The 27,806-nt window shown below is 37.5% G+C and overlaps 3 protein-coding genes across 7 annotated transcripts; all 3 read right to left on the reverse strand.

The window, feature by feature from the left end:
* Positions 1-1,893: 1,893 nt before the first annotated feature.
* On the reverse strand, positions 1,894-4,741 carry LOC104607961 (leucine-rich repeat protein 1-like). Its single transcript, XM_010273763.2, has 7 exons — positions 4,576-4,741; positions 4,283-4,415; positions 4,099-4,170; positions 3,793-3,936; positions 3,588-3,659; positions 3,420-3,491; positions 1,894-2,124 (listed from the first exon to the last, which is right to left on the reverse strand). The coding sequence occupies exons 1-7, from the start codon at positions 4,649-4,651 to the stop codon at positions 2,055-2,057; spliced, it is 639 nt and encodes a 212-aa protein (XP_010272065.1). The 5' UTR covers positions 4,652-4,741; the 3' UTR covers positions 1,894-2,054.
* Positions 4,742-11,667: 6,926 nt separating this feature from the next.
* LOC104607970 (uncharacterized protein At2g23090-like) lies at positions 11,668-15,859 on the reverse strand. The gene is made up of 3 exons (XM_010273773.3): positions 15,717-15,859; positions 15,476-15,516; positions 11,668-12,000 (listed from the first exon to the last, which is right to left on the reverse strand). Exons 1-3 carry the CDS (start codon positions 15,787-15,789, stop codon positions 11,881-11,883), a joined length of 234 nt encoding a protein of 77 aa, XP_010272075.1. The 5' UTR covers positions 15,790-15,859; the 3' UTR covers positions 11,668-11,880.
* On the reverse strand, positions 11,668-26,791 carry LOC104607947 (myosin-2 heavy chain-like protein). 5 transcript variants are annotated; one of them, XM_010273751.3, is made up of 8 exons: positions 26,385-26,791; positions 19,476-19,629; positions 19,195-19,367; positions 17,285-19,115; positions 15,717-17,162; positions 15,476-15,516; positions 13,608-13,729; positions 11,668-12,000 (listed from the first exon to the last, which is right to left on the reverse strand). In XM_010273751.3, exons 1-5 carry the CDS (start codon positions 26,429-26,431, stop codon positions 17,106-17,108), a joined length of 2,262 nt encoding a protein of 753 aa, XP_010272053.1. In that variant the 5' UTR covers positions 26,432-26,791; the 3' UTR covers positions 11,668-12,000; positions 13,608-13,729; positions 15,476-15,516; positions 15,717-17,105. The 5 variants fall into 5 exon arrangements, with proteins under 5 accessions (XP_010272053.1, XP_088743982.1, XP_019055106.1 ...); XM_088887856.1 differs by having other exon boundaries at positions 26,394-26,790; XM_019199561.2 differs by having other exon boundaries at positions 19,476-19,634; positions 26,394-26,790.
* Positions 26,792-27,806: the final 1,015 nt, after the last annotated feature.

Genomic DNA, 27,806 nt, shown 5'->3' on the forward strand with positions numbered 1-27,806 from the left:
CGAGCGCCAGACTTGGGGCTACGATTCAGCACAGCGGAGGCTACCTTGCTCCTCTCATACGGAGCCAACAGCAGAGTGCCCCTGCGTCCCTGCAATGCTTGCTGATCGCCCTCGTACGACATTCATCGGGGGCGTCCATCTCCACCTACCTCCCAGCAGCTCAAGTATAAATACGAGGTGCCCCCCTCTAGGTAAAGGATCCCTGAATTCCAGCTCTAGCTCTACTCCTAAGAGGACTTAACTCCTGGGAGCCTAGTGCCTACGAGTGCCCTCTTTGGCACCAGATTCCATTCCTCTTGCCCTCGTACTAACTTGACCATTGGAGCCTCTGCCTTGGGTTCCCACCCGAGGCCTCTGACACTTTTTGTCTTGCAGTACCTTGGATTTTAAGGGACTTCGCCACTTAGTCAACAGCCCTCGGCCATAAACACTTGACTCCAGTATTCAAAGAGAACAATCCGCCTCGGCCTACAGTCCTCAGCCTTGGCATACCTCCTCTGAACCCTCAAAGCCTTTGGCCAGCCTTCAGAGCTCGAGAGCGAATTTATCTTGTTGCCCTTGGCCAAACCGGGTAGCAACAGATGCCATCCACCAACCCTTCTACATCTTATCCCAAGTTTTCCCTTGTCATTGTTGTAGAGTTGACTCGTCAGGGTTTTTCTCTAGAAGGCTTCCTCGGTTCTTTTATTGAGGTCAGTGTCTGAAACTAACTCTAAGAAACCTAAATAACTCCTAAACATTTTCTCTCTCCATTTGGACCATATAATTTATGCAATAGCAATTTGTTACTAGCTCTTGAATTCTGGAATTAAATAAGTTGGGTTTTGGGAGATGATATTAAAATAGGGATGACAGGAAACAATAGAGAGATGGGACTGTTAGGAGCCATACATACAACAATAGACGAGAAGCAGGTGAGGAAGAAAAAGAAAGAAAACAGATCAGGTATATACGGGGACTTGGGAATCATTGAGAGAAGAACGTTAAAACAGGGATGCTCCGGTTTTCTTTTGAAGCTAAGACAGGGATATTTTTAATGATTTTCTTTCTAATCTAGATTTACATATACATAAATTTCACCTTTCAGAAGATAAAAACTAATCACTGTTCAAACGTGATATATAAATAGGATTCCTTGATTGCAAGCATCATCAGTGAGAGAAATTTTCTTATATATATATATATATATATATATATATATATATATATATATATACATTTGAAATTGAAGCAAGCTCTGGTTTTTAACAAATTTGAGAAAAGAGTCTTGAAAAATTTAGTGTCTAATCGCAAGCTTGAAAACAAAACAACCTCAGATTCTCCAATGCAAGTTTTACTGGTTCTCGTTAGTTTACTCTTGAGAAATTTGGGTTCAGAATCCTGGAAGGAGACGAGAAAGGAGCTAATATTTTCCTGCATGTACCATACAAGGAGAGGAGGGCCTAATCACATGGGAGAATAGAAAGGGTCAAATAGGGTTTTTGAAATTTTAAACAGGTCACTGGTCTGGTCACATGGCAGTTACATTGAAACGCCATATAACTTTCACTAACGGAAATAATTGATACAGTAACGTGCATTAATTAGGGATTCAATTTGTGGACAGGTAATTAAAAATTTGAAAATGTACCGCAATACATACGTTATATTGGTCTTTATGTATTGAACAACACATTGGATACAGGTAGAATCGCACGAAATTTCATCCATTCTACCTGTGTAATGTATGTTGATCCCATTGGAAACCGATACTATGCACCATGTATTGGGTTTGTCGTATCAATATTTAAACCTTGTTTGGAACTTGATAGTTGTTTAACATGCTGTTCTAATTACAGTTTATCTAGAGAGAGTCATTCCTCATTCCATTTCATGGTTGTGTAGATTGATCAGTTGATGCCAATTATTCTCTTATTTTGTTAGTTTTGAAATCCCCCCAAATACATATATTGTTTCAATTATAGTGTTATAAGGCATTAGGTCTGTCTCATTCAACAACCTTAAGCGTAGTAACCTGCAAAGCATGCAGCAGAGTATCGTCTGACTACTGATCTTCAACACCCAAAATCATAAGATGCCAATCCTTGCAGCTCTGGTCCATTAAGTCTGCTGTTGTTCTCAAAGCTGAAAGAAAATAAAGGAACACAAATAGCTTAGTTCATATTCACAGAAAGAAAATTTGGATTACATTAGAAAGCAAGTTTGAAATGCATTTTTGGATAATATTGTGTCAGAAAGAACGGGAAAAGATGCATTTTGGGCAAGAACTATGTCTTGCCCCATGATATTGTAAGGAGAAGGGAAATTAAATAAATGAGGAAATATGCTCCCAAGTTGGAAAATCCTCCATAATCCATACACATGGGTGTAGACTTTTAACATCTAAATAGTAAATATGTTCAGGTTGGAAATTCCTCTGCAAGCATGAATAGATGCAAATAAAGGATGGATTATACATCACCATTGCCAAAAGAATTTACAAAAAGTAATTATAAACACGTGAACATTCATTTGAGTGCCTTTACATGGTAATTCACTTGATAGATGCACAGTTGCAGAGATAAATGGGGAAGGGATATTCATAATTTAGGCTTGATATATAATCAAATCTTTCTCAAACAAAGCTACATCTGTATAACTAATTTCACATATTTCAGAAGATTTATCAAAGCATCACTAGCTGGACCTCGTGCACCGGCAATACTCAGACAGAAAATGCAATTAAATCTTCTTTAATTTTTAAGTTATAAGATGTATACAATAGATCAAAATGACATACTTATGTAAGCACACACACAAGTTTACACTGACATCTGATGGTTGAATGAAAAAAAAGGGCAATATTGATAATATCCTACAATGAAGACATCCTCCCACCCATTTGATGTGCCTTAGCATAAAAAAATTGACATTTCTATGCCCACCACCTTGTGCACCGTTAAATACAAAAAGATAGGAACTATTGATCTTTGTACAAGTACCAACCAATGCACGGTTGAAACTTGAAACAAAAGACATTAGGCTGACTGCCAGAGTCTTAACATCATTTATGTTTGTAGTGATCATCCCTTTGGGTTGAGAAAGCGCTGTGGAATTGTGTCCTAACCTAATCACTAACAAGATCAGGACATAGTTTTTTTCTTATAATTCTTATTGTTCTTCATATCACCTCAAGATGATGAATATTTCCTGGACCTATCATTTCAAAACAAAAGGAGTGTGAGTATTCTTGAAGTGTGGTCTGATCTTCAATATTCTCATTTTCTTGTGATGTGCCATTGGGACATCACCATCTACTAACATATGCAGTAATAAACCTTCCTGTTATCCTGATTTGGGTGTTTGAGATACCATATCCTCATCAGTGTAAGATTCTAAGAGAGAGAGAGAGAGAGAGAGAGAGAGAGAAGCAACAGCACCTTTGGATGGGGAAGGTCGCAAACGGCCCGTCGGTTGGAATTGTTCCGCAGAGATTGTTGTTTGAAACATCACTACAATGGAAACAAATCCGTTCAAGATAGAAAATGGAACTGAGAAAAATAAGAAAAGAAAATTAAAAAAAGCAAAGCTTATTTCTCTATACATACAAGATTTTGAGGTTTGAAAGGGCTGTGAGTTCTCTGGGGATGGGTCCTGTCAGCTTGTTGTTGTTCAGACGTCTGTACCATCAAGTTCAACCAAGGAGAAAGGTTAAAACCTTTTTTTTTCCGAAATTTGTTACCATATCGCGGAGTTGAAACAATTCACTACTAGTAATCAATAATCCAGGCAAAACAGAGAAACCAAACTTACAGGAACTTAAGTGACTTCAACTGGGAGAAAGACTTTGGGATCTTTCCTTCCAATTTGTTGTCATATAAATCCATGCTAACAAGGTTCTTCAGTTTACCTAATTCCTTTGGAATTTTCCCTTGGATGTTGTTCCTATAGAGCTCCCTGTAATTGATGGAGAAAGTCTACTCTCAATTACTTAAAATTACGAAAGAAAGAGATGGCGAGGTTTGAGCTTATTCGCCTAATGAAAACATAAAACTCAAAGATAATGAAAAATAAAAAGTTGAGCAATTGCCCCACTAGTCCAAGAGGTAAGGGAATTACAGGTACTGGAGATACTTGAGATCGCCGAGCTCTGGCCCCAAAGTACCAGAAATATTACAATTACCCAGATCCCTGCTCACATGTAACAAGGAAAAGAAAAAGAAAATAACCCAGCAAGAAGAATAAGAGGAGAGAGAGAGAGAGAGGAGTAAGGAAAGAAAAACTAAAAAGAATTTAAGCTTACAGTCGGATAACATGATTGTTAGAGTCGCAGGTGACATGAAACCAGGTGCATGGATTGACCAGAGACGGGTCCCAGCTTTGCAGAACATTTGTGGGATCCGAGAGCCTGCTTCTTAAGGCATGAAGAGCATTTCCTGATTTTTGTTTAGTTTAATCACGAAGAACCACTAAAAGAACTTAATATAGATAAAAGAAATTAAATAAAAGCAAGATAAATCTGCTAGCCCCAAAAGAAGAGGGTGGGGGAGAGAGACAGAGAGGAAAGAAAAAGAAACTCGGAAGTCATAAAATTACCTTCGGAATTGGTTGAGATGGCTGGAGAAACAGCGAAGTGAAAGGCAAGCAAGGAGAGAAGGAAAGAAAGAGCCATCGACAAAACAAGAAGAAGATGAGAAGAGGAACAGAGGAAGAGGACCCAACTATTATGTACGTATGAGACCTGCTTCTGCTGCTGCTGTGTAAGAATGAACGGAGAAATTAATTAAAAAATGCTGAAAGAAAGTCCTCACTATGGTCCCCACTCCCCAGAGTAAATGGTCAACGAATTCGATCGAGTCCAGTAGAGAGAGAGAGAGGGGACTTGGTTGGGAATGAAAAGTCAGTCAGTGGGTCAGGGTGACGCTCAGTCGTAACTCGTAAGATAAATTTTGCTGCGTCATGTGGTATGTGGAGCCCCTTTACTTACGGCATCAATAAAAAATAATTGCATCAAAATCAAATCAACACAAAATTTTAAATTTGGGCTACAAAAAATGTGTCAAAGAACTACACTTGAGCTTTCAAATAACGTACTTGACTCATATGGGATGGGTTATTCAAATAAGGCACGAAGGTAAATTTCTCAAACCTCCCCTCAAGTTTCTGTTCGTTTCTGAAGAAATTGGTAATTGCAATAATCTCTCCTCAATTTTATGAAACATTCTCTTCCAATCCTCTAACGAGAGGCATAAAATATTCCATATCTATCTTAAACCTCCCTTCAACTAAAATGTTTGTTTTTCAAATTTTTTCTTAATATCAATCGCTATCTTAAACCCTTTTAATTTTATTTCTGATTTATTTTTCAAATTTTCTTTCATATCAATCTCTCAAAACTAAAGCTATAACTTTAAACTCTTTGTCTTATTGTTGATAAAGTTTTTATTATTTTTTATGTAGAAACCAGTTTTAATAGTAATTGCAACTTTATCAAAAAAAATTCAGGGGAAGTGATTGTAATTTAGGGGTGAGCAAAGAAAATCGAAAAATCGAACCGATCGAAAAAATCGACCGAAACTAAACCGAAAAATCGATTAACCTAACCAGCCAGTTCGATTTCGGTTTGGTGTTTTAAAAAACCAAAGGTACTGATTCAGTTTCGGTTAACCAATATAAAAAACCAGTGGTTAACCGAATTGACCAGTATACATATATTTCTATATATTTTATATATTTTTTTTATATTATAAATTAATAAATATATATTTATAATATATGATACATTATTTATTATTTAAAATATAATATTATATATATTTATAATTTTTATTATATATTTATATATTTTTTTATAATATATTGTAAAAATTAAAAAACCGAAAAATTGATGAACCAAATCGACGGTTAACTGAACCAGTCAACTGATTGATCGATTGGTTTCGATTCGATTTCGATTACCGATTTTTAGAAAACTGATAGTACTGATTCAATTACGAAAAAAAACCCACGGTTCGATTTTAACCGAACCATGAACACCTCTATTGTAATTACCAAACTTCAATGGAGATTTCAGCAATGATCAGAAACTTCAGGGGATCTTTCAACAGTTTACCCTAAAAAACTAAGACAAATAAGATGATGTACCAAATAACACAAAATCTAAGCCATTAAAATAGTATCTTGAGCTTAATCAACTAATTCCAACCATTGAAATGATACACCAAGATTTGGCTTGATCTAACCCACCCAATTGGTGTATCCAATCCAACATTGCATCTTTGTTAGAATTGGATTTTTAATGGTCTCATGGATTGTTGATAGATTCAAGGTTTTGAAAATGGTCCTGAAAATGGAATCGCTTTGGCCACTGTTTTTTGCATCTGTGATTCAACCATCTGGATTGAATGGTTCGACCTATAATGTCAAAAATAAAATAAACATAAATATATTTATAAATTCTAAAAATATACATAAAATATTTAGAAATAATAAAAAATGTCATCAAAATTAAATAAATACAAGATAATGAGACATATCAGGTCAGATCTGGGTTTTAAAAACCTGTTTGATGCCCCATATACCATAACATATGACCCTTAAACCGCTGTATGGTCGAATGGTTTAACAGTTTGACTTCTCGAGTTAGTGGTTTCTTTGAAATCTAATCCAAAATCAGACTCGGAATCATGACGGACTCCTGGGTCCAACAGTCGAACTGTCCGATCCAATTCAATTTTCAAAACAGTGCAATGATTAGTATTTTTTTTTCAAAAATTTTGAAAAGTGATTATTTTGGCAACCGTTTCTTGGTTCTAACGGTTCGAGTGTTTAAGTCCAGAGTCCGAGTCTGACAACATTAATCCAATAAACCCAACAATTTAAGCTATCACAAAGGTCTAAGATTAATGAACCAATCTCAGACATCCAAGTGATATACCAAAGTTCCAACTAATTTGTTCTCCAAACAATGCACATAAAATCGACTCTATAAACTAGGTCATTAATTTGGTCTCCTAAGAGCAAAGGATAAATTTTGACCATCCGAGCAATGTACCACTATTTCAATTCATCCTGCCTATTCAAATAAAAACCAAAATTCATGAAAAATGTAAGCCAAATAAAATTATGTATAGAATAAGTCAAAGATCTGAGCCTTCAACATGACCTCTTTAGATTAATCACTTAATTTCAACCATCCAAATTATGTACTGAGATTTCATCTGTTTTAGCCTGTCCAAATGAAGCACCAAACTTGATTTATCCCATACAAATGAGGCACCAAATCAACAGAAATAAGCCATTAAAGTGGATTCTTGAGATCGGGGTTAAGCTCAACCAAAGAAATCCAGCCTATCAAAGTGGTTTGCTAGAGCAATGGGTTAATCTCACCCATGCAAATAACAAATTAAATTAAACCAAACATTTGGTTTATATAAGCAGTATCCATGAATAAATGAACCAATGGATTTTTATCTAATTTATCTTATAGAAGTTTCATAGGGTATGAAAGTGTCACACCCCGGACCCCGTTCAGTTTGGGAAGAGTGCAAAAACAAATATATACAGTGAGTTCGACTTCAGTCAGTGCAAGCCCATGCTCATATCTTTTGAACAGCCTCTTGTAATCGAATATCTCTCCATAAGATAAAGCACATAAGTGCGGATATATTCTCAATGGATGTTGCATTGACTGAAGCTAAACTCATATACAGTATAAAACCTTGTATACATGGTATTTGAAACCTTCCACTTGCACTTTACATATTGTATTTGAACTCTTACTAGCTAAGTTTATTTGCAAGTTTCATTTGTACTTGGGAGTGCAAATAGGCTGTGTAAATTCTGGTTTACTTTTTGGGTGTGTAGGAAGAGTTATGAAGAGAGTTATTTGTTTCTGTAAGAAGCAAGATATATAGGGCGTTTGAAACCGAGGGAGTTTATTAAACAAACGCTGCCACTTAAACATCACTTCGGCATTTCTCCCATTATGTGAACCCGTACACATAGGGACTTATAAAAGTAGGCTTCAGTTTATACGTACCCTACCATTGAGGGAAGCTTCATTTTGGTGCTTTCACCAACGCAATAGGTTCATTATTGTTTTTTTCGGTTTTCTAAACAAATCAAGTACAAAACATTTAGTCAATAAATGTCCACGGTTCCAAATACATACATAGTGATTCCCACTTTATACAGGAAAGAATTGAAGTATAAAAAAAAAATTATGCAAATTTTGCATCAATATTCTAAATGCAAAAAATACAAATTTTGTATTAGATAGAAATCTAAATCATAGTTACAAACGAACATATGCAAAACTAAACTGGACAAAATTTGTATTTCCATTCAGATTGTACTTCAAACAAACAGAACCTAAACAGCCTTGTCTTTCCTATTACGAGCCCCGAAGAATAGCATGTAACATACCATGTGCCAAATATGGTCGAGATTCGAGAACCATTGTTGGATGAATCTCACCTATGATGGAGCCTACGCGGTTACATCATAAGTCATCAAGATCACATGTAGACAGTTTTCTTTTCAAACCAAACGGATCCAAAGAAAATAAGAGCCCGTTTGGGATGACTTCCCATTGAGCCGATTCAGAGAAATTAGATAGCTTCATTTAAAAATCGATTTTATGGCTCATGTTAATCTATTTTCAGCTTTCTGAATCTTGACCATATATGACTTCATTATATTATGGGATTTTTGGTTCATGTACATCACCCCACAACGCTCCACAGCACATCCCCGCCGTACATTGAGAACATCTCCCAATACATGGCAGGGATGTGCTGTGGGGTGTCGTAGGGCGGAGATGTGAACTCCACTATAAGCTGCTGTGTGAAAACCCTCCCAAACAAGTGCCCTAATTTTTTATGTGAAAGAAAAAACAAAGAAGAAAACAATGTCAAGTCCCAGATCTAAAGCTCTTAAAATTGCTATTGGATCAGCTACCAATACATGGTCCCAACAATGTCCTAATCAGCCTTTACAGCCCTATGTTGTGAACATCTCCCATGGAGATGTAATGTTCCGATTGTGTGGCTATAGTGATCTATTGGGACAGTGTTGTGAGCGTATTATTGGTAGGTTCCTACCCCCTTAAAATTCAAAATGAGGCAAAAAAAAAAAGGATAAGTGGACTGCAACTTATCCCAAACCCCCTCCCTCCCACAAAAAAAAAAAAAATAGAGCAACTTAGAAAAAAAAAACGTGAAATTGATTGAATGGTGGGTCCCGAATTCCGGAATCAACGGATTAATCATAGAAGGGATGATCAGTAATGGTTACCGTATCCGTAGGACTAAAAGCTATGCCGCGTGGGGGCACAACCCCAACCCCAAAGAAAACAAAGGAAGGAAATATTCAAACAGGTGGTGGGACTCACCCAATGATAAGTCCCCATCATCAATCGGGGTGGGACTCACGCTCACCCCGATTCATCTATAGCTAGCCTAAATATACGACTTTCAGACAGTTTCACAATTAGGCCAAGCGATTATTTATAATGAAGCTTGACGACGGCTAGTACTAGGCTACGGCTCTTCCCACTACTGTGAATAATAAAATTCTGTATTCAGTAAAATATATAATGAGGCTAAAGTTTGTCTTGGATGACTGGCAGCAATTGTTTTTGAACTATATGATATACAGAGAAACGGCAGAAACTATATATGATGAAAGGATGATATTGATTGGACGATTCTATGTCTCTAACCATTAAAAAGAATATCCGTTTTTCTTTTTTCCGATTATGAGCAATTTTTGAACGCTTTGGTCTTGTAAAAGTATCCATAAATTTTACATCATTGTTCGTATCTTAAATATGGTCATGCAGAGGTTTGTAATTTGTACATTGCAAACAAGCCAAAACAATGTCTGAATTCTGAAAGACTTGACTAGGCTAGACAAGAAGGTGAGCATAAAGTACAGTGTGCACACTCTGTCTCTGGCTACTATTTATAGTTTGGGTTAATTGATGATTCAACTCAAAATCATAGAGCTTTACTTTTATTATTGGGAAAATTCCCGATTAGTATCCTGTACTTTGAGACTAGTGCCATTTTGGTTCTTAAACTTTAAAATGCGATAATTCAGTATCCAAAATTTTAAAATATGATAATCCATTACCTATTGTTAACCGGCTGTTAAGTGACATTTGAAAAAGACACAAATGCCCTTCAAGTGTTATTTAATTTTCTTTACCAACCATCTAAACGTTGACAAAAAATTAACAGTCCCAAATATTTGTCTTTTTCATTCAAGAAAGTTGGGCTCTCATTTGAGTGGGCATTTTGGTAACCCCAATTTTCTTGAATAGAAGAAGCAAGAATTTGAGATAATTAATTTGTTGTCAATATTTAGATGGTTGATAAAGAAAATTAAATGTCACTCAAAAGGCATTTGTGTCTTTTGCAAATACCACTTAATGGCTGGTTAACAATTAGTTAACAGCAAGTACTAGATTGTCATGTTTTGAAAGTTTGAGTACTAAATTGTCGCATTTTAAAGTTCGAAAACCAAAGTGGCACTAGACTCAAAGTACATGATACTAATCGAGAATTTTTCCTTTATTATTAAACCAATTGAGTTGAGCTCACCAAACCAAACCTGGGTATTAATTGAGTATTAATGTGAGGAGACCACATCTGTGCCCCACATGCACATCTCAGCATGAATACACGGTTGGGATATGCTGTGGGGTGGCAAATGTGAATTCGAATGTGAGGTTCTGCTTCATGAGAGGATAGCTTACAAAGAAGGGTACTTACGAGGCTGCATCCCCTAGATTGGCTAAAGGATCTTTGGGCCAGGGATTTGAATAGTGTTAAATATAGCGGCCCGTAAAATGTTTTTATGGTTGTGTGTTGCTTGCTTTTCTTTAGCTTGTAACCTGTTGGGGGAGAATGACTGATCATGCTCAGAATTTTTTAGCCCCACCCGCTGTGCGTCTTGCTACTTTTCTTGTATCCTTTGTTTCTTCCATTGCTTCATGAATCCTTTATTTATCAAAGAAGAAAAAGAATCTAAATTTGGCCTCATTGAGAGGATATCCACCCAATAGATGAGAATGAGATCGGCTCAAGACTGCTCGCACCGTTTGCACACCAGTGCATTGAGAATGTATGTATACTTGTATGCTTTTATTTCATGGGAAGATATTGCCAATGCAAGCCTGCAAAGACTGCAAATGGTGTGACCAGCACCAAAGCCGATTTCTCAGCAAGTATAATCAATAAACAATAATCGTCCATAAACACCATGCTGGCTTTATCCGATACAAGAGGTTCTCTCTCTGGTCTCTACAACCATTTCTCACAAAGTCATCCCCTCAATAAATAATAATCGTCCGGCAAGTTTTAGGGGCTCTCCCCCATCCCTTCTCAGTGTCATATTCATATGCATATCCAGTTTTACAAGGTTGCATTCAAAAATCAAAACCACCTAAACCTCTTAGCAGCTGGGCCTGGGCAGCTGCAACATTCCATTATTCTCAACCGAAGCTTCAAAATGGTGTTTTACCAACAACTTGCGTATAGTGGTCCGACCGGCCACGTTCTGTTGCGTTGAGAAGGACTGGCGATTCATAAGCCTAGCTTAAGCTGGATCAACCATTCTTTATAGGAGCAATGGAGATAAGTCCTTAAAATAAGGAATGCCAAATGCAGACTTAAGGGGGAATAAGAAAAAGGTCAGTACCAAATACCAATTAAAACAAGAATTAAAAGACAGACCATTCACATGTATATATCATATATATTCCACAAACAGTCCTGAAGTCTAGATGGATCCCTTGGGAATCTAATTCAGACATTCAATAATTTAACGAGCTTGGAAGCATCACTGCCTCCTCATTTCAACAAGCTCTTTTTTCCCAGTTCTTACAAAATGTTATCATTTCTTCAGATGGGGAAAGCACGTATAAAGATCAGACTTGGGATGCTTCGCTTCTGCATGTTCCTTGCACTTCACCTCAGACGTGGTGCAGATAAAGGTTTGCATGCACACCTTGCACTGCATTCACCAATCACCAAGTACCATTCAACAAAAAATATAGGCATTTTTTTGTAACAAAAAATGATATATCTTCAACTAAAATTAAGGGTCCATTTGTTTCTCAGGATTAGAGGTCTGGAATTGGAACCGGAATGGTTCATTCAGATTCAGATTCCACTTCTCATTCCAATTCCAACTGTTTGGTTGGGCAGGCAGAATCATATTCCACTTCCCATTCCTCGTGGAATGGCATTCCCCCATATGAGGGAATGAGAATCCCATCCCAGCCGATTCTGATTCCAATTCTCGTCTGAACCAAACAAGTGGGGGAATACACCATTCCACTAGAGCTTCAGACAGTGAAGCAAATGGACCCTAAGATGTGCTAAGATCTAAGCATCAAGTTGTTAACAATGAAAAATACCTAACAAAAGAAAATAGAAATACCTAACAAAAGAAAATAGAAATACCCACTGCTAAAGAACATGTGCACATCAAGCCTTTGACTAGTCCACTAAATGTAAGAGGCTATAGTAATTTCTAAGTACAGCTGTATTTTAAAACACGGAGTACAGGGCAGTAACCTTTTGATTCCTATTTCTAGGAACAAATAATTCCAGAAATGGGTTTGTAATACACACTGGAATGTGTTTCAAGGTGTAATAAAGTGATGAATAAATTACAAAATAAATGTTACATTCTGAAGAAACACAACTTGTCTATTCAGAAGATAAATTTAGAAATGGAAGAATTACCTACATTCGACAAAGTTTCTTTCATATAATATATGAAAAGGGCAACATACCTGAGTTATTATCTCTTATTTTTTTGATGATTTGTACTTAAAAGAAAATTTCATACAAGAATTTAACCAAAGCATCAGTACTTCTTTGACATATTTATAAACCTAACAAAGAGGCGGTGGACAGAGAGAGGATTGTATATGCCCATCAAGCTTAGTATCTGTAATCTTGTACCTTTATCATGCATCAAATTCTTAGTCACAACAGAAGCTTAATTTATATTTTTCTGAATGATAAAATTCCCATAAAAAGGTCCTCTGCGCCATGTCTAATGTGGAAACATCCATTTGTCAAAATTTGTCACTTAAAAATGATAACATGGCGAACAAAGCGAACCTTTTTGAATCACAACACAAGTTTATACAATATTTCGAAGTCTTTGCTGTATGACAGACTGTATTGCAAATCCATCCCAGTACATCCAGCAGTAACGGATGGCTAACGGTAGGGGAAGTATTAGTCAATTGTCAGAAACAGTAGGGGTAGCATTAGTCAATTTTCAAACAGTAAGAGTACACTTAGTCAATTAACTAAACCATAAGGGTAGTTTAAGAAATTTACCCTTATTAATATCATTACGGATCAACCAACAAGAAAATAGAAAATGTCTAATACTTCGTTCTGACACTGCACAAAGTTATATCAACAATCCATCTGTAAACTTTTATGCAGTCAATTCATGCTTATACAAGCACACTTAAATAAAAAGACACAAGAAAAGTTTACCAAGCCAACTCTTAGTGGTCAAAATACATGTAGAATTACATAAATCTCAATCCATATCTCAGTTATTGAGTTAATTTAGAACCTTTGCCAACTTACAACAATAATGCTGCACATCAAAGTTGGAAATAAAGCTCTGCCCCTCCTTTCTTGTACTTCTCTTAGTTTTCATTTGATAACTCTCCTCTTCTTGCAGGTGGCCTTTTTTCTAGCTTTAGTTACTTCAACCATACAGTTTTATGGTTTTAGCTATTGAATGATGTCATTACATCAACACAAAAATGAGAGTGCTAACTGCTGAAGAAAAAATGCTGGTAATTCTTGCAAAATGACTAAGATGCCAAATTCACAAAATTCATAAAAGGACACAGATCAAGCACAAGGCAAAGAATCAAGGCAACCCAAACATCTTCTAAACTTCTTCGTATCAACTTATATTGCCCCATAAAGGCTCTATGTTCCTGGATTTGCCCCTTTTATGGGTCAAACTAAATGTCAATTACCCCTCTCTACAGAAAAAGTATAAGCTACTAAAGTAGTTAATATTTATCTGAACACTAATATCATATAAGCTATTAAAATAACCCAAGGAAATTCCAATGTGCAGGTTGGAAATAGCCATCCAATGGCTGTCTTCCTAATTGTTATGTCCAAACCTCTCCATATAATGGGGAGTAGTGGAATTTTCATTTTACACAAAATCAAGCTATGTGTTAATGATCAAAATAAATTCTAAAATTATAAACCTATAGAAAAGGAGGTTTTGGATAGTTTCCCTTAATTATTTATTTATTTCGAGGGGGATTAATTTTCAACTAAGGCTCAGTTTGGAAGGAATGCAAATACAAACATGTAGAGTGCAAAACCTTGTATTTTATATTATTTTGTATGTAATTGCACTGTACATATTTGTATTTGTACTGGGCCTATACTTTTCTTTCTAGTTGCCAGCAGACTTTATTATGAACTCTGAACTTCAGAGAATTCAGGTTGACATGGTACCTCTGACAATAGACTTTCTAGTTGACAGAAAACTTTTCTTTCTAGTCCAAGCCTAAACTTGAACCCGTTTAAGTTTACCTGACTTATCACTTTGTTTATGTTTTCCACTTTGTCTTTCCAAGACATGGTAACTTCAAATGCTTTATCCTGCACAATTAATTTGTCGAATCTCTCTAAATGTAATAAAAGTGGTCGTCCTTTTTTGTTTTTCAAATTGCGTAAAATAGTTCCAATTTCAAGAAACCAAAAACAGCAAAAATGGTTTGAGATGACAAATTATAGAAGTGTTGGATAGTTCAAAGTTAAGAAACCATCTGGTTCCAAATTTTGGTTCGATATAAATTTACATGGATCCAGCATCTGGTTCCAAATTTTGGCTCGATATAAATTTACATGGATCCAGCATCTGGTTCCAAATTTTGGCTCGATATAAATTTACATGGATCCAGTTAGCAAAGTGATAACCACAAAACAAATTACTATGCATTACACCAAGATGTTTCAACAACAGAAATTGCCAAAACCAGTATAATTTGATTGATTTAAATAATGATAACGATGGTAAATGGATGTTCAGAAGCCAACTCTGCTTAGAATTTGACAAATAAATTCATTATCTGAAATGGATTCAGAAATGTTAACAAGATAATATAACGACCTGGATCCTTGAATTATAAGATGAGTTAAATTTTGTAGCATCCTTACAATGAATCCGAGTTGGATAATAAAAATGAAGTAATTTCATCCCATGTGGCCACCTAATGCGCCATAAATGAACCATACCCAAATCCTTCCCCACAAAAGTAATAGATAAATAACTTTTCGAAAAAAATAAATAATACCATTTGGCAACCACGGCTCTATGGTTAAGTCCTAAGAAAAAACCCTAAAAAAAGGATAATATAGCCAAAAGATAGAAGCCTAAAGGCACAGATCAACAAACTCAACGCAGAGAAGAAGGTTACCTGGATAGTCATCGCCTTCTTGTTCGATTCCAGCTGGCTCCCTGCACAATTCCAACAGGTTAATGAAAAAAAAAAAGGCAAAAAGATAAAACTGACAGAGGATCCAGAGGTATAGAAGGATGAATTAATTTCTTTTTTCTCGTTACCATAAAAAAAATCTAGAAGGATGAAAAGAAAATTTCACAAAAACGAAGAGAGACACCGAAAAGAGGGGACAGTGACCAGAGAGAGAGAGAGAGACCTTTGGGGGCTTTCATTTTATCCAGGTGCTTCTCTCGAGCCATCCTGGACTTCTGCCCGTTGCCTCCTCCCATGGCAGCTTATTTACAAAACAAGTCTGGGAACAGAGGGTAAAGGGTAGAGAAGGGTTGGGGAAGAAGAACAAGGAAGGAGGAAAGCAGGACAACCTAAATCTACACGCGGGAGAGGGCAAAGAAAAAATGCCAACACAAGCTCCAGTTTATAGTGGAAGGCTGGACCCCCCCTTTCATCCGAGAAGCTTCATCGTATTTTCTAATTTTTTTTTCTTTTATTTTCCTAAAATTTTATTGGTGATTTTGTGTACGAATTTAATGATGATTTGGTGCACTTGGAACCACCAATATATCGGTACACAAACGGTTTGAATGACCGTACATCTACGCTTTCGGGTTTCGTTGTGGTTCCACATTTGGGTCCCATCATTTTCTTGCTCGATGCGAAAACTTGGGATTAGTTTTGATGAAATAAATATGATCACCATCAGCTCATTGTACTCTGCCGTCAAATGTTGATCTGACGGTGACAAGCTTTGATCGTTTATAGTATGTGGGACCTACAGCATCTCTTCCCCATCTTTTTTTGGTAAACCTTAAACCCCTCTTCTTCCCTATCTCCGGTCCCAAGCCCAACCCCGCTTTCGTTTTAACCTTTATTGACTTCCCGACTTCTGAGCCTGCTCTATGGTTAACTAGTGATAGCAAGCATTAGTGCATGATGCGCTGGGCCTCACTAGTGATTGTGGTTGGATGAGTGTCGTTCACTTTCTCACTTCTCCTGCAAGTGTAGGAACAACAACTAACAAGTGGCCTGTGGCCAGCCGGTAGGCCCACCATTAGAGAAAAACCTGTTTCTTCCTTTGCTGCTACACTAGTCGTAATTTGGTCATTTCTTCCTCAGCTTTGACTCAACCGAGTTGAGAAAACTTTTTTTTTTTTGGCCAAGAAGAAGTAAGCTCCATTAACTAGTGGGGGTTGAGAGTTGAGAAGTTGGAAGTGGAATTTCATTAATGCTTCCTTCGTGCTGTGACAACGCGTCTATGGACGGTCAAACGCGGGCACGTAGGATGAACGTCACCGTTCAAATCCCAAAACTGTAACAGAATAGAATATATTGCGTTCACGCTGCAGCGGCCAATAGATTAAGGTGCGCATACATCCTATTGGAAATTAATAACGACATTGCTTTGTTCTGCTAAAAGCCTAAAACAATTCCGATCACCCATGGGCTGGTTATATCTCAATTTTTTAGTAGTTTAATCAAAAGCCAGGCTTCTGAAAGGTGCGAACAGTTTAGTAGGGAAAGAGGGTTGAAGAAGCGAGAATATACGTTTTATTATAAAAGAGCTTTTGGGTCAATTATCTCGACATTTTTAGAGCTCCGCCCTAGATTGCTTTTGCTCCTCTTCTTCAGCTTTTATCCAAGCAGCCTGAGCAAAGAAAGAGAGAATAAAAAAATTGGTACAAAATGAACAAATTACAATGCGTTTTGCAAGCTAAATATAAACGAGAGAAAAAACAAAAAAAGGAGAGAAGGATGAAGAGAACTTGCCTTGTCTCGCTCAAGTCTCGAGAGACGAGGGCGTATAGAATTCCCTAAGCTCAAGCCTCCCCATGCCTCTTGCAATTCTCTCTCCCTTGCTTCTCGACGTGCCTCTAAATGTTTAGTGTGATCTCCCCCAGATTGCTGAGTAGCAGCCAACTTCTCCTTCTCAAGTCTTGACTGGTGTTTCACCAATATTTGATCCAAACCGCCCTCACTTTTCTCGAGCTCTGGCTCCCTCCTCCTCTTCAATATGATCACTTCTTCCCTCACACCTAACCCCATTTTTTCTTTCTCGAGTCTTGGTACATGCTTCGCCAAGACTTTGTCCAAGCTCTCACAATCTGTAGCATCGCTGCTTCCTTGTTTTTTCTGCTTTCTCTTAACATAATCCATTCCCAATGCTAATGCTTGCATTTTCTCCCTTTCCAACCTGTGCACAGGCTTCACCAGTATCTTATCTAGGCCATTGTCTGTCTCTTTTATTCCATTTCCACCTTGAAGTGACGACAGTAATTCCAATTTCTCCACTGATTCGTTGGAATCTATATTTTCTTTGCCCGCTTGCCCTACTGTATCATCCAACTCTTTGACAACCTTAGGCAAAGCCAGACTCTTGTCATTAACCTTGCTGTTGCCTCCCACTAGTTGGTCAGTTTTTCTCATGTTCCTGGCATCTTGAACCTCTCTTTCAAGTCTTGACACATGCTTCACCAGAAACTTGTCTAGACTAGGGACATCTGAAACATCTTTTTTTCTTTGCTGGATCAATCTATCTTGCTTGTTTCCCTTCTTGTCATTAACCCCAGATTCTGTTGCTAACTTCTTTTTTTCCTCTTCAATCTCCTTCTGTAGCTTAGAGGAATGCTTTAGTAGAATACTTCCCAAATCTGTGATAGCCTCAGATGAAGTGATAGTCCTGTTTGAATTGTCTGCCGTGTCCTCTGATCCTTGTGGATTGTTCCTGCATCCTTCTTTACACTCACTGTTTCTCATGTTTTTGGCTTCTTCTACCTCTCTTTCAAGCTTCGACATGTGCTTAACCAAAAACTTGTCTAAACTTGGGAGTTCTGTCACCACCTGTTTCCTTCTTATCTCCCTATCCATGACGTGCTCCATGTTAGAGCGTCGAAAAACCCCCGTATTTCTGCCAAAAGTAACAATAGGAGCCATGGTTTCAGTGCCAAATTCTGGATTCTGCTGCTTACTATTTTCCACTTCAAGCAGAGCAGCATTCAAGCCACAGGTAGCAACTATGGTGGCAAGAGAAGCCAGCTCATCTTCTTGTAAACATTTGAGCCTGTTGAGCATCAAATCAACAAGTTTTGTGGTATTAATATTTGGTGAAATTTGCTTGTTCTTACTCTTTCTTTGTCTTAATTTTGTGCCTGGAATCTTCGAATTTGAACACTGAGAAACAACACCATCTTCTTGAGACCCTGAGTCCAGTCCAGAATCATTATCTGCTTCACATTCTGATGAAAATTCTGATAATTCTTGGTTGGTCTCATTTGTATCTGGATTTTGACTGATCTTCCACAGTAGGTCTTTGATATCATCCTTAGTTAGAGAAGAGGGGCAATGTGCAAGCCTAATTAATGCAGTCTTGACAGCTGCTGCAACTTCTTTGTCTACCTCAAATGCTGTTTCAAAAGATGCCGTAACAGTATGTGTGGTAGATCCTCCTTTGTTTACTGAAGATGACTCTATTTCACATGGCTTCCAAGGGCAATCTTGTCTCTCATACATGATCACTCCCATTGCTTTTGCTGCTTCAAAGGCTTCAACTACACCTTTCTCTGCTTTAAGCAAAAAGGCCTCTGCTTCTTTGCTCTGGATTCTATTAAAAATTAAAGAAACAAGTTTAGAGAGGAACCAAAATTTTGATCTTAATGTAATGAGTGGGGAAAAAAAGAAACCTGGCAGCTCGAAGTATTCTACACCAAGATGCTTCCACCATTGCAGCTTTACGAGCCTCCATGACCCTCTGTGCTGCTTCTCTAGCTGCAATCTTTTCTCTCTCTACTCTACAGTAATGAAGATTTGAATTACCCAAAGTCTCATCAAGAGTTGAATTCATGCCCCCTATTTCCTGTAATATAATATGTACTTCAGATTAGTAACTGTGCTTGCCTCAAACAACCAAACCTAGTGGGCAAGAAATGCCTCACGGAATGAAAATGAAACCAAAAAGTAGTACCTGCAGGAGCTTTATTTTCCTATTCAAGTAAGAATCTGTCTTTTTCCTAGGGAACCAGTTAAGTGGAGAAGAATTCCTTCTGTGAGGAGGCTTCTTTATGTGGGATGTTGATTTATTGACAGCATTTAGTGTTTGACCAATATCTTTTGAAACTCTATTCTGCATTAAAAAATCAATGTGAAAAGATAATAAGAAATGATTTTTCTTCATCTGGGAAAAAAACTTGATCACATAGCCATTTTGATTTCATTTTAGCACATCATTGGATAGTATGAATAGACAAGTGCAATTGTATGGCATATAGTAACATAACCATGCAAGGGACTTGGTCAAATAATTTGTGTGAGCATGTCTACACATACGCACAGTCGCACATATGTCATGCTTAACTAGTTAAAGTTTGCCCAAGTTTTGCCTTCTGTGGTTCCAGTTTTTTTTTTTTTTTTTTGATAAATGAGAATAGATTTTATTAATTCTGAAGGTATATAGGCATTACAAGCATCTCTTAGAGAGGCATGAGATGCTACCTCTCTATAAACAAAAACAGAACATAAACTATTACAAAAATATTACAGGTGAGCCCAAAACAAAGATTGTCTATTCACCCCCTTGTTTGGCAAGGGTATCCAGCTAACCCATTAGCCGATCTCCTCACCCATTCTATCCTCAAGTTCATATCCTTGGTGATCCATAAAAACTTTTTTCTGTGTAACCGATCTCCTCACCCATTCTATCCTCAAGTTCATATCCTTGGTGATCCATAAAAACTTTTTTATCTCATCCCTGTGTAACAACCCACCACCAGTTTTGAGTCCCCTTCAATCTCCTCACCCATTCAATTTATTAGCAGTCTGTGCTCCTTGTACAAGGCAGAAAATAATTCTGCCTTGAGCCATGTGTCTCACAACCCCTGCTACTCCCGTCAAAATTCAGCTTCACATAGTTTTCAACTGGGTAGCCATACAGCATTTATCCTTTCCCTTCTGGAAGAACTTCTTGCCACTCTCCTTCCCAATTTATCCTTATTTGTTCCTTGCTCCTCTCCTTCTCAGAGAAGATTCTCATATTCCTCTCTTCCCAAATAGTCCAAACCAAGGCTGCTCTGACACACCTCCACATTATCCTTCCCCCTCTTTTTCGGCCAAGTAAACATAGAAGGATCAAACAACAAGTTAGCCTCCGCTGGTAAGGACCATCTGCACCCAAACAAAAGAAAAAAACCAATTCCATATATCAATAAATGAGAGCAACTCTCATTATCAGATCTGCACAAGAAACACCGGTTAGGAGAGAGACATGAATTGAGTTTCCTCTTCTATAGCATTTCCAAGGTATTAATTTTTCCATGAATTACTTCCCAACAAAAAACTCTTATTTTAGGGGGAATGGATTTGCACCAGAACTCTTTCAAGGGGAACAAAGGAGAGGGGGAATAAATACAAACAGACTTGAAGGAGGCACATGAAAACAGACCCTTAGGTTGAGGGGCCCAAATACACTTGTCTGAGTTATTAGGATCAAAAGCAACTCCGTACAAGCCCTCAACTCGCCATCCCTTAACTCTCTATGAAAGCCAAAGTCCCAATTATGGTCCAATGGGAGAACTGGGGGAGCAATGAATTTGACAATACATTCATTTTTGTACAAGGAGACTAAGTATAAAGATGGGAAGAGATCCTTCAACAGGTAAGATCTGATCCAGATATCCTCCTAGAATTTAATAGTATCCCCTGAACAAGCGTCATACCTGACAAACTGGAGGAAAGTGGGCAGAATATGATGAATTGCCTTCCACGGAGATGCTAACGTAGCCCTGTTTAGAGAAACTTGCACCCAGCCATTCCCCAGCCTTCCATGTATACTGGCTATTACTTTATGCCAAAGTCTATTCCATTCCCGTGGCCAACTCCATGGAGATGCTAATGTCTGTTAGAGAGACCTGCATCCCAGCCATTCCCCAACCTTCCATGTAGGGCTATTACTTGATGCCAAAGTCTATTCTGTTCCCGTGGCCAACTCCATGGAGATGTTGATGTAGCCTTGTTAGAAAGACCTGTATCCCAGGCTTCCCAGCCATTCCCCAACCTTCCATGTATAATGGCTATTACTTTGCCAGACAGCCAGAGTCTATCTTGTTCCCATGGCCACCTCCATAACCATTTTCCTAGCAATGCCAAGTTCTTTTTATCCACATTCCTAATTCCCAATCCTCCTGCTTCTAAACTTCTACACACAGTCTCCCTATTCCCACAAAAAGTCCCTCATCAGTTTCTCTATCTTATTTATCTCCTTTTTAGGGATCCGAAAGACCAACAAGTTGTAGATTGGCAGGTTAGCAAGTATGGACTTAATTAGAGTAACCCTACCCCCAATAGAGATGTAGTTTCTTTTCCAAGTAACATTGGAACCCAAAATCTAGTCTCTCTAGGGTTTGCACCTAGGGGAAGTCCTAAGTAAGTTGGAGGCCAACTTGAAATGGAGCATTCTAGGACATTTGCAACAACTGTAAGGTCTCCTTCCTCTATGTTAATTCCCCCAATACAGCTCTTCTCAAGATTAATTTTAAGGTTAAGACTTGTCATTATGGTTAAATGGGATTGTGAGACTCTCCTTCCTCTATGTTAATTCCCCCAATACAGCTCTTCTCAAGATTAATTTTAAGGTTAAGACTTGTCATTATGGTTAAATGGGATTGTGAGACTTCTTTCCATTTTGTAGAGGTTTGAGGCAGGGAGACCCCTTATCACCCTTTCTCTTCACCCTAGTTGCAGATGTTTTGAGTAGTAGAATGATTTATAAGGCTGAAAGGGAGAATAGATTCAATGGTTGGAAGGTTGGTAAGGAGGTGAAGAGAAAGGGATCAGGGGTCTCCCTACCTCAAACCTCTACAAGCTGAAAAGAAGTCTCTCACAATCCCATTGACCATAGTCGAATAATAACAAGTCTTAATGCATCCAAGAATCCAATTGTGCACCATCTCTCCCCGAAACCACAAAATTCCATTATCTCAATTAAAAACGCCCAGTCCACCATATCATAAGCTTTCTCAAGGTTCAACTTACATACAAAGCCCTCTTTCCTATATCTTTCTTTTCATTTCTTCCACACATTCATTGGCAATGAAGATTTGATCACCTATTTGTCTCCCTTTTACAAAAGTCCCTTGCTGCTGGCTGATTAAGGTAGGAAGAACTGTTTTTAACCTTGCGGAGAGGACTGTAGCAATAATCTTATACAAGTTGGTCACTAAGCTGATCGGTTTGAAATAACTGTGATTCCAATTAGGGTGTAAACGGATCAAGTTTGAATCGAATCAGGCAATATCCGAATTCAAATCCGATTAACAAATTCAATATCCGACGGATATTGAAAATTAATATTCGAATTCAAATCCGATTAAATATTCGAATATTCGATTCGGATTCGACTAATTAATTCTTTTAGGTAATTAATAAATATATAAAATATATAAATATATAAAATATGTATATAATTTAATTATTATATATATATATATAAATTATATAAAAATATTTAAAAAATTTATATATTATATATAAAATTAATAAATAATCGGTCAAATTCGGATATTTTTCGAATTGAATCAGGTCTATCTGAACTCGAATCCAATTAGCTATTCGGTATGAATAGGATATCCGAATTCGACTTAGATATTCGAATTATCCGAATTCGATTCGATTATGTTGAATCTCGAATTCGAAATTGGATTTTCAAATACTGTGTTGACACCCCTAATTCCATTTATTTTAGATGGCTTTATGTGAATATAGCTGGAAAGAATCAATTTTCTAATCCTTGGAGATATGTTCACATCACTCCATCCATGAAGTACTTTCTAATCACAAACTTCAAACCATTATTGAACTGTTGGACACTATATTCTAGAAAACTTTAATCATCAAATGGAAGCAGACAAATGGATGTAAGTTCTACTAGCTTAAACATGGAAGTGAGTGTGTAAGTATACAACTGCTATGTAGGTCAGCAACACAGAATAAAAGGACTGCAATAATTTCTGCAAATCTGCAGATAGATCATCAAATGGAAGCAGACAAATGGATGTAGATTCTACTAGCTTAAACATGGTCAAACACTCATCAAATGGAAGTGAGTGTGTAAATAACTTAGGTCAGCAACACACAATAAGATGGTCAAATTGCAACAATTTCTGGGAATCTGCTCATTGTAATACTCCACATGAATGATTCAATTAGGTACACAAAGTGTTAAATAAAGTTGTGATCTATTGCTGGAATCACTCCATGTTAATTTGAAAAAAAGAAGTTAAGTGGATACCTCTAATTCTTCTAGTGAGAGCACTTTCACTGTTATGTGGCCAAATGTAGAATAAATTCTATTGCAAAGGGGACTTATGCTTGCAACCCATTTTGTCCTAGAACAGGTTTCCTTGACTCTTTGTAGTCTACCCTGTTAATAACCAATTGTCTGACCAGTTCTAGCTTCTGCCACAAGCAGTTCTTTTTCAAACATGCAAGTTTGTAACGTATGTAGCATTCTCATTCAAAGTTAAAATTTTGCAAACATCAATCTAATTCAGGAGTTTGTGTTCATACATGCAGACACAAAAGCACATTTCTGCACACATAAATTTAGAGCTGTGTAAGCATTCACTGTTATGTGGCCAAATGTAGAATAAATTCTATTGCAAAGGGGACTTGTGCTTGCAACCCATTTTGTCCTAGAACAGGTTTCCTTGACTCTTTGTAGTCTACCCTGTTAATAACCAATTGTCTGACCAGTTCTAGCTTCTGCCACAAGCAGTTCTTTTTCAAACATGCAAGTTTGTAACGTATGTAGCATTCTCATTCAAAGTTAAAATTTTGCAAACATCAATCTAATTCAGGAGTTTGTGTTCATACATGCAGACACAAAAGCACATTTCTGCACACATAAATTTAGAGCTGTGTAAGCATGAAGAGTCCTAGAAGTGGGCCTGCTGCAGGCTGCCAAGTTCCTTTTTCTTAACCATAATTACTTTTTTTTTTGCTTTAATATGATGAGCTTATATTTGAATCTTCAAATATAATCATGAAATTGAAGCCTTAGTGTCAGCCAGAACAAAAAATTTAAGCCTTAATACAATACTGTTTACATTTCCATCACTGAGGTGCTCGGAAGGGTGCCTGCCATCCCTAAATTTGAAACAGTGATTGATTGGAATCATCTGTAAGCCTCTTACGAAAGAACTCCAAGAAGTTGGTTTAGTCGTTTTAAAGATTATTTTTCCTTTTTTTACTGTCGCTTTACAGTACTGATTACATTTCCATCACTGAGGTGCAGATGCCTGCATCCCTAAATTCCAACAATTTGATGTCATTTGTAATTCATCTCAGCTTTAAATGCCAACAATTTGATGTTGTCTACACAAATCCTGCCTCACCATGGTTCTCTATCAACAGCCATGCTTTCTCTCCAATTGCAAGTCCTTAGTTCATATTTTACCACTTCAGCCCAAATTTTCTCTGATCCTTTTAGAGCCTTCTACTTGCACCAAGTCACTTCTCATTAGTGCAGTCATTGATCGTCAAATGCATGTGACAAATCATCTCAATTGACTGTCATCTTGTCGCCAATTGGGGCTGCCCTTCTGTCCTCTCTAATGTGTTAATTTCTAATTCTGTCATTTCTAGTCTTTTTCACTTGTGATGTCTATGTGTGTGACCAAACCATCTCAATTTACTCCATCACCTTGTCACCAATTGGAACTACTCAGTCATCTCTACTGTGCTAATCTCTAATTCTGTCATTTCTAGTCTTGTCACTCGTTCATCTCACATTCTCATCTCAGGTACACTTTTTTTTAATTGAACAAACTCTTTCTTGATTTCAAAATTCTGCAGATTGAAAAAGGAGTTATTTCTATGTTATGCATGAAGCATTCAACTAAAAATTTGCAACATAGTCTAAATTAAACTACATTCACAATGTCAAGAGTTTTTTTTTTTCTCTAGCTCAGTTCTTTACAACTGAAAAGAGCATCCATAACATTTGAAATCACATTAGTGATAATAAATTACAAAATGGTGTCGAAAAGATTTCTTTGGCATGGAAAAGTCATAAAATATGGCAACATGAATGTCAAAATATAGACTAAAGTTAGAGCCAGTGAGGGTCACAGGAGGCCTTATAATAGCAAAAGAACAAGTTGTGACACCCCTTAACCAGGTATATTTTCACAAAACCCTTGTTACATTTTGTCCTTTTTGTGATTTGAGTGCCTTCATGCCCACAGAGCCCTTGACACTAGCATAATAGGTAGCATTATTCCAGGTTGAAGTAAGACAAGAGTCAAAGAGTTACCACATAGCAGAGGCTCATTTCAACAATTAAAAACAAAGTAAACTAACACCCCCCCCCCCTAACCAGGCGTATTTGCACAAAATCCTTGTTACAGTTTGTTCTTTTATGATTTGAGTACCTTCAAGCCCACAGAGCCCTTGAACTAGCAGTAGCATTATTATAGGTTTGAAAAAGATAAGAACCTTACTGAAATGCATTCTCCTTAAGATATAAACAGTCAAGGAGGAATCAAAGTCTTACCACATAATATAGGCTCAATCAAACAATTAAAAACAAAGTAAACGAGGAACAGATGAAAAAAAAACTACTGAATTTTAAAACGCCAAAGATTCCTGCGATATACATCGAAGAGATATTTCATTCATATAAACATATTTCGTTAGGGTTACAACTAATTAGTATTCAACAAAAATTCAGAACAGCCAAAGTCCAAACAGTGAAACAATGGCCACCTGTCGCTAAAAAGTACTTATGTTGACCAACATCGAATCCTGTGTGTTGATAGAAACCTTAATTTGTAGGAAAATTAAAAAGACACACATAGATGATTAGGAACTCTACTAGTACCTTTCCGACCTTCCCGGTTGCTGTTGCAGAGTCTTCCACGTCGCCATCTTTTCTATCTGAGTCAACAAGAAAATCGTTGTTTTGCTTGTCTAAAACAGAAATGCAACCTAAATCCAAGCAGCCTAAATCCATGGCGGGACTTCACAGATCTGATGATAAAACGGGCGCGAACCGAAGACTGAGCGGTACGAAAGCAAAACGCTTGAGAGAAAGGATGATAGACCGATCAGTAGCAAGAATAGTCTTGGAGAAGAGAAAATGTGTTTTTCAGATATGAATCGGAGATGGAGAAGAACCGTTAGTCCACTCTGAGAAGATACGAGAAGAAATGCAAGATTTGGGAGACGCTTCTTGATTATAATTGATCGTTTGGAAAGGAAACTATCCGTTACGACTTACGAGACCGACTCCTTTGGTTCTAACGTTCATTTTTTCTCATATGAGGAAGTATCCAGTGCATCTCATGCATTATTAGATGTACATCCATTCATCCCACCAATATGATGTGACCTTCCAACCAGCAAATCCAGAGTAGACAGTACCAAAATGATGGTAACTTGGGAGAGCGCTCCCTAACGAGTGATTTTTCCCGGGGGCTGGGTCCATCAAGTTGTTCCGGGCCTTCGAGCACGTTCTCGAGTGAATTAATGGTTCAGATTATCCGTTTGGAATAATTCCGATCAAACGACAGCAAGGTCCGTTACATCTTTTTTGCCGTTTCAATTCGACAATGGAACTTTCCGGATTGAAATGTGGTCGTACTCACACCGTTCGCACAATCCCTTCCAGCAGATAAATACGGAGATGAACGGAGATCGATTTCAGTCAGTGTAAACTCCCATCGAACACCTTTACAGCCTTCCATTAGGAATACCTCCGTACTTTTAAGTTTTATTTAGATATTCACAATGCAACGCTCTAAAAATTATTCAAATGGGGCTTGTTCCGACTGAATCCGGTTTACTACTGTAAAAGTTGCGAGAAGGGTGTGAATGAATCTGGATCATTTATTTATCTGTCAACGAAATACGGTACAGGCTCAGTTGGTAGGTTCTCTGACTCTCGTCGAGAAGTGAGTTGGAATCAAATCCGGCTTCCACTAGGGGTCGGGGGAAGGGGATGGGCTACCCCTGCTGTGTAGTCCCATGAATCGAGAAAAAAACAAAATACGTTCCAATCCTCTACGAATATGATCTTATACGGATGGCAAACAGTAGGTTTAAAAAGGGTTTTACAAATGTTAGATTCTACCCGTCTTTCTCGACAAACCTCTCAATCCCTATCCGCCTCAAAATTTATAGTGAGTTTGATTTTTAGAATCCAAACTCTTCCTGCACATAAAAATGTAAAACCTTTCCCAATCTTATCTTTTCCCCAATTAGGGGTAGAGTGGGCTGGGTTTAGAACTTATGTCTAATTTTC

This window comes from Nelumbo nucifera, chromosome 5 (genome assembly GCF_055504915.1).
Source record: "Nelumbo nucifera cultivar China Antique chromosome 5, China Antique-T2T, whole genome shotgun sequence".
Classification (NCBI taxonomy): domain Eukaryota; kingdom Viridiplantae; phylum Streptophyta; class Magnoliopsida; order Proteales; family Nelumbonaceae; genus Nelumbo; species Nelumbo nucifera.

Coding starts and splice junctions, on each gene's coding strand:
- LOC104607961 (XM_010273763.2), bottom strand. CDS start 4,651: ATGGCTCTTTCTTTCCTTCTCTCCTTGCTTGCCTTTCACTTCGCTGTT. Junction 3,660..3,792: donor TTGAAGTCACTTAAGTTCCT/GTAAGTTTGGTT, acceptor TTGATGGTACAG/ACGTCTGAACAACAACAAGC. Junction 2,125..3,419: donor GCGACCTTCCCCATCCAAAG/GTGCTGTTGCTT, acceptor ATTTTCTTTCAG/CTTTGAGAACAACAGCAGAC.
- LOC104607970 (XM_010273773.3), bottom strand. CDS start 15,789: ATGGGAGGAGGCAACGGGCAGAAGTCCAGGATGGCTCGAGAGAAGCAC. Junction 15,517..15,716: donor TAAAATGAAAGCCCCCAAAG/GTCTCTCTCTCT, acceptor GGAATTGTGCAG/GGAGCCAGCTGGAATCGAAC. Junction 12,001..15,475: donor AGAAGGCGATGACTATCCAG/GTAACCTTCTTC, acceptor TGGTGAATGCAG/TGCAAGGTGTGCATGCAAAC.
- LOC104607947 (XM_010273743.3), bottom strand. CDS start 26,516: ATGGATTTAGGCTGCTTGGATTTAGGTTGCATTTCTGTTTTAGACAAG. Junction 19,635..26,384: donor CAACCGGGAAGGTCGGAAAG/GTACTAGTAGAG, acceptor TTTTTAATGCAG/AATAGAGTTTCAAAAGATAT. Junction 19,368..19,475: donor GGAAAATAAAGCTCCTGCAG/GTACTACTTTTT, acceptor ATTATATTACAG/GAAATAGGGGGCATGAATTC.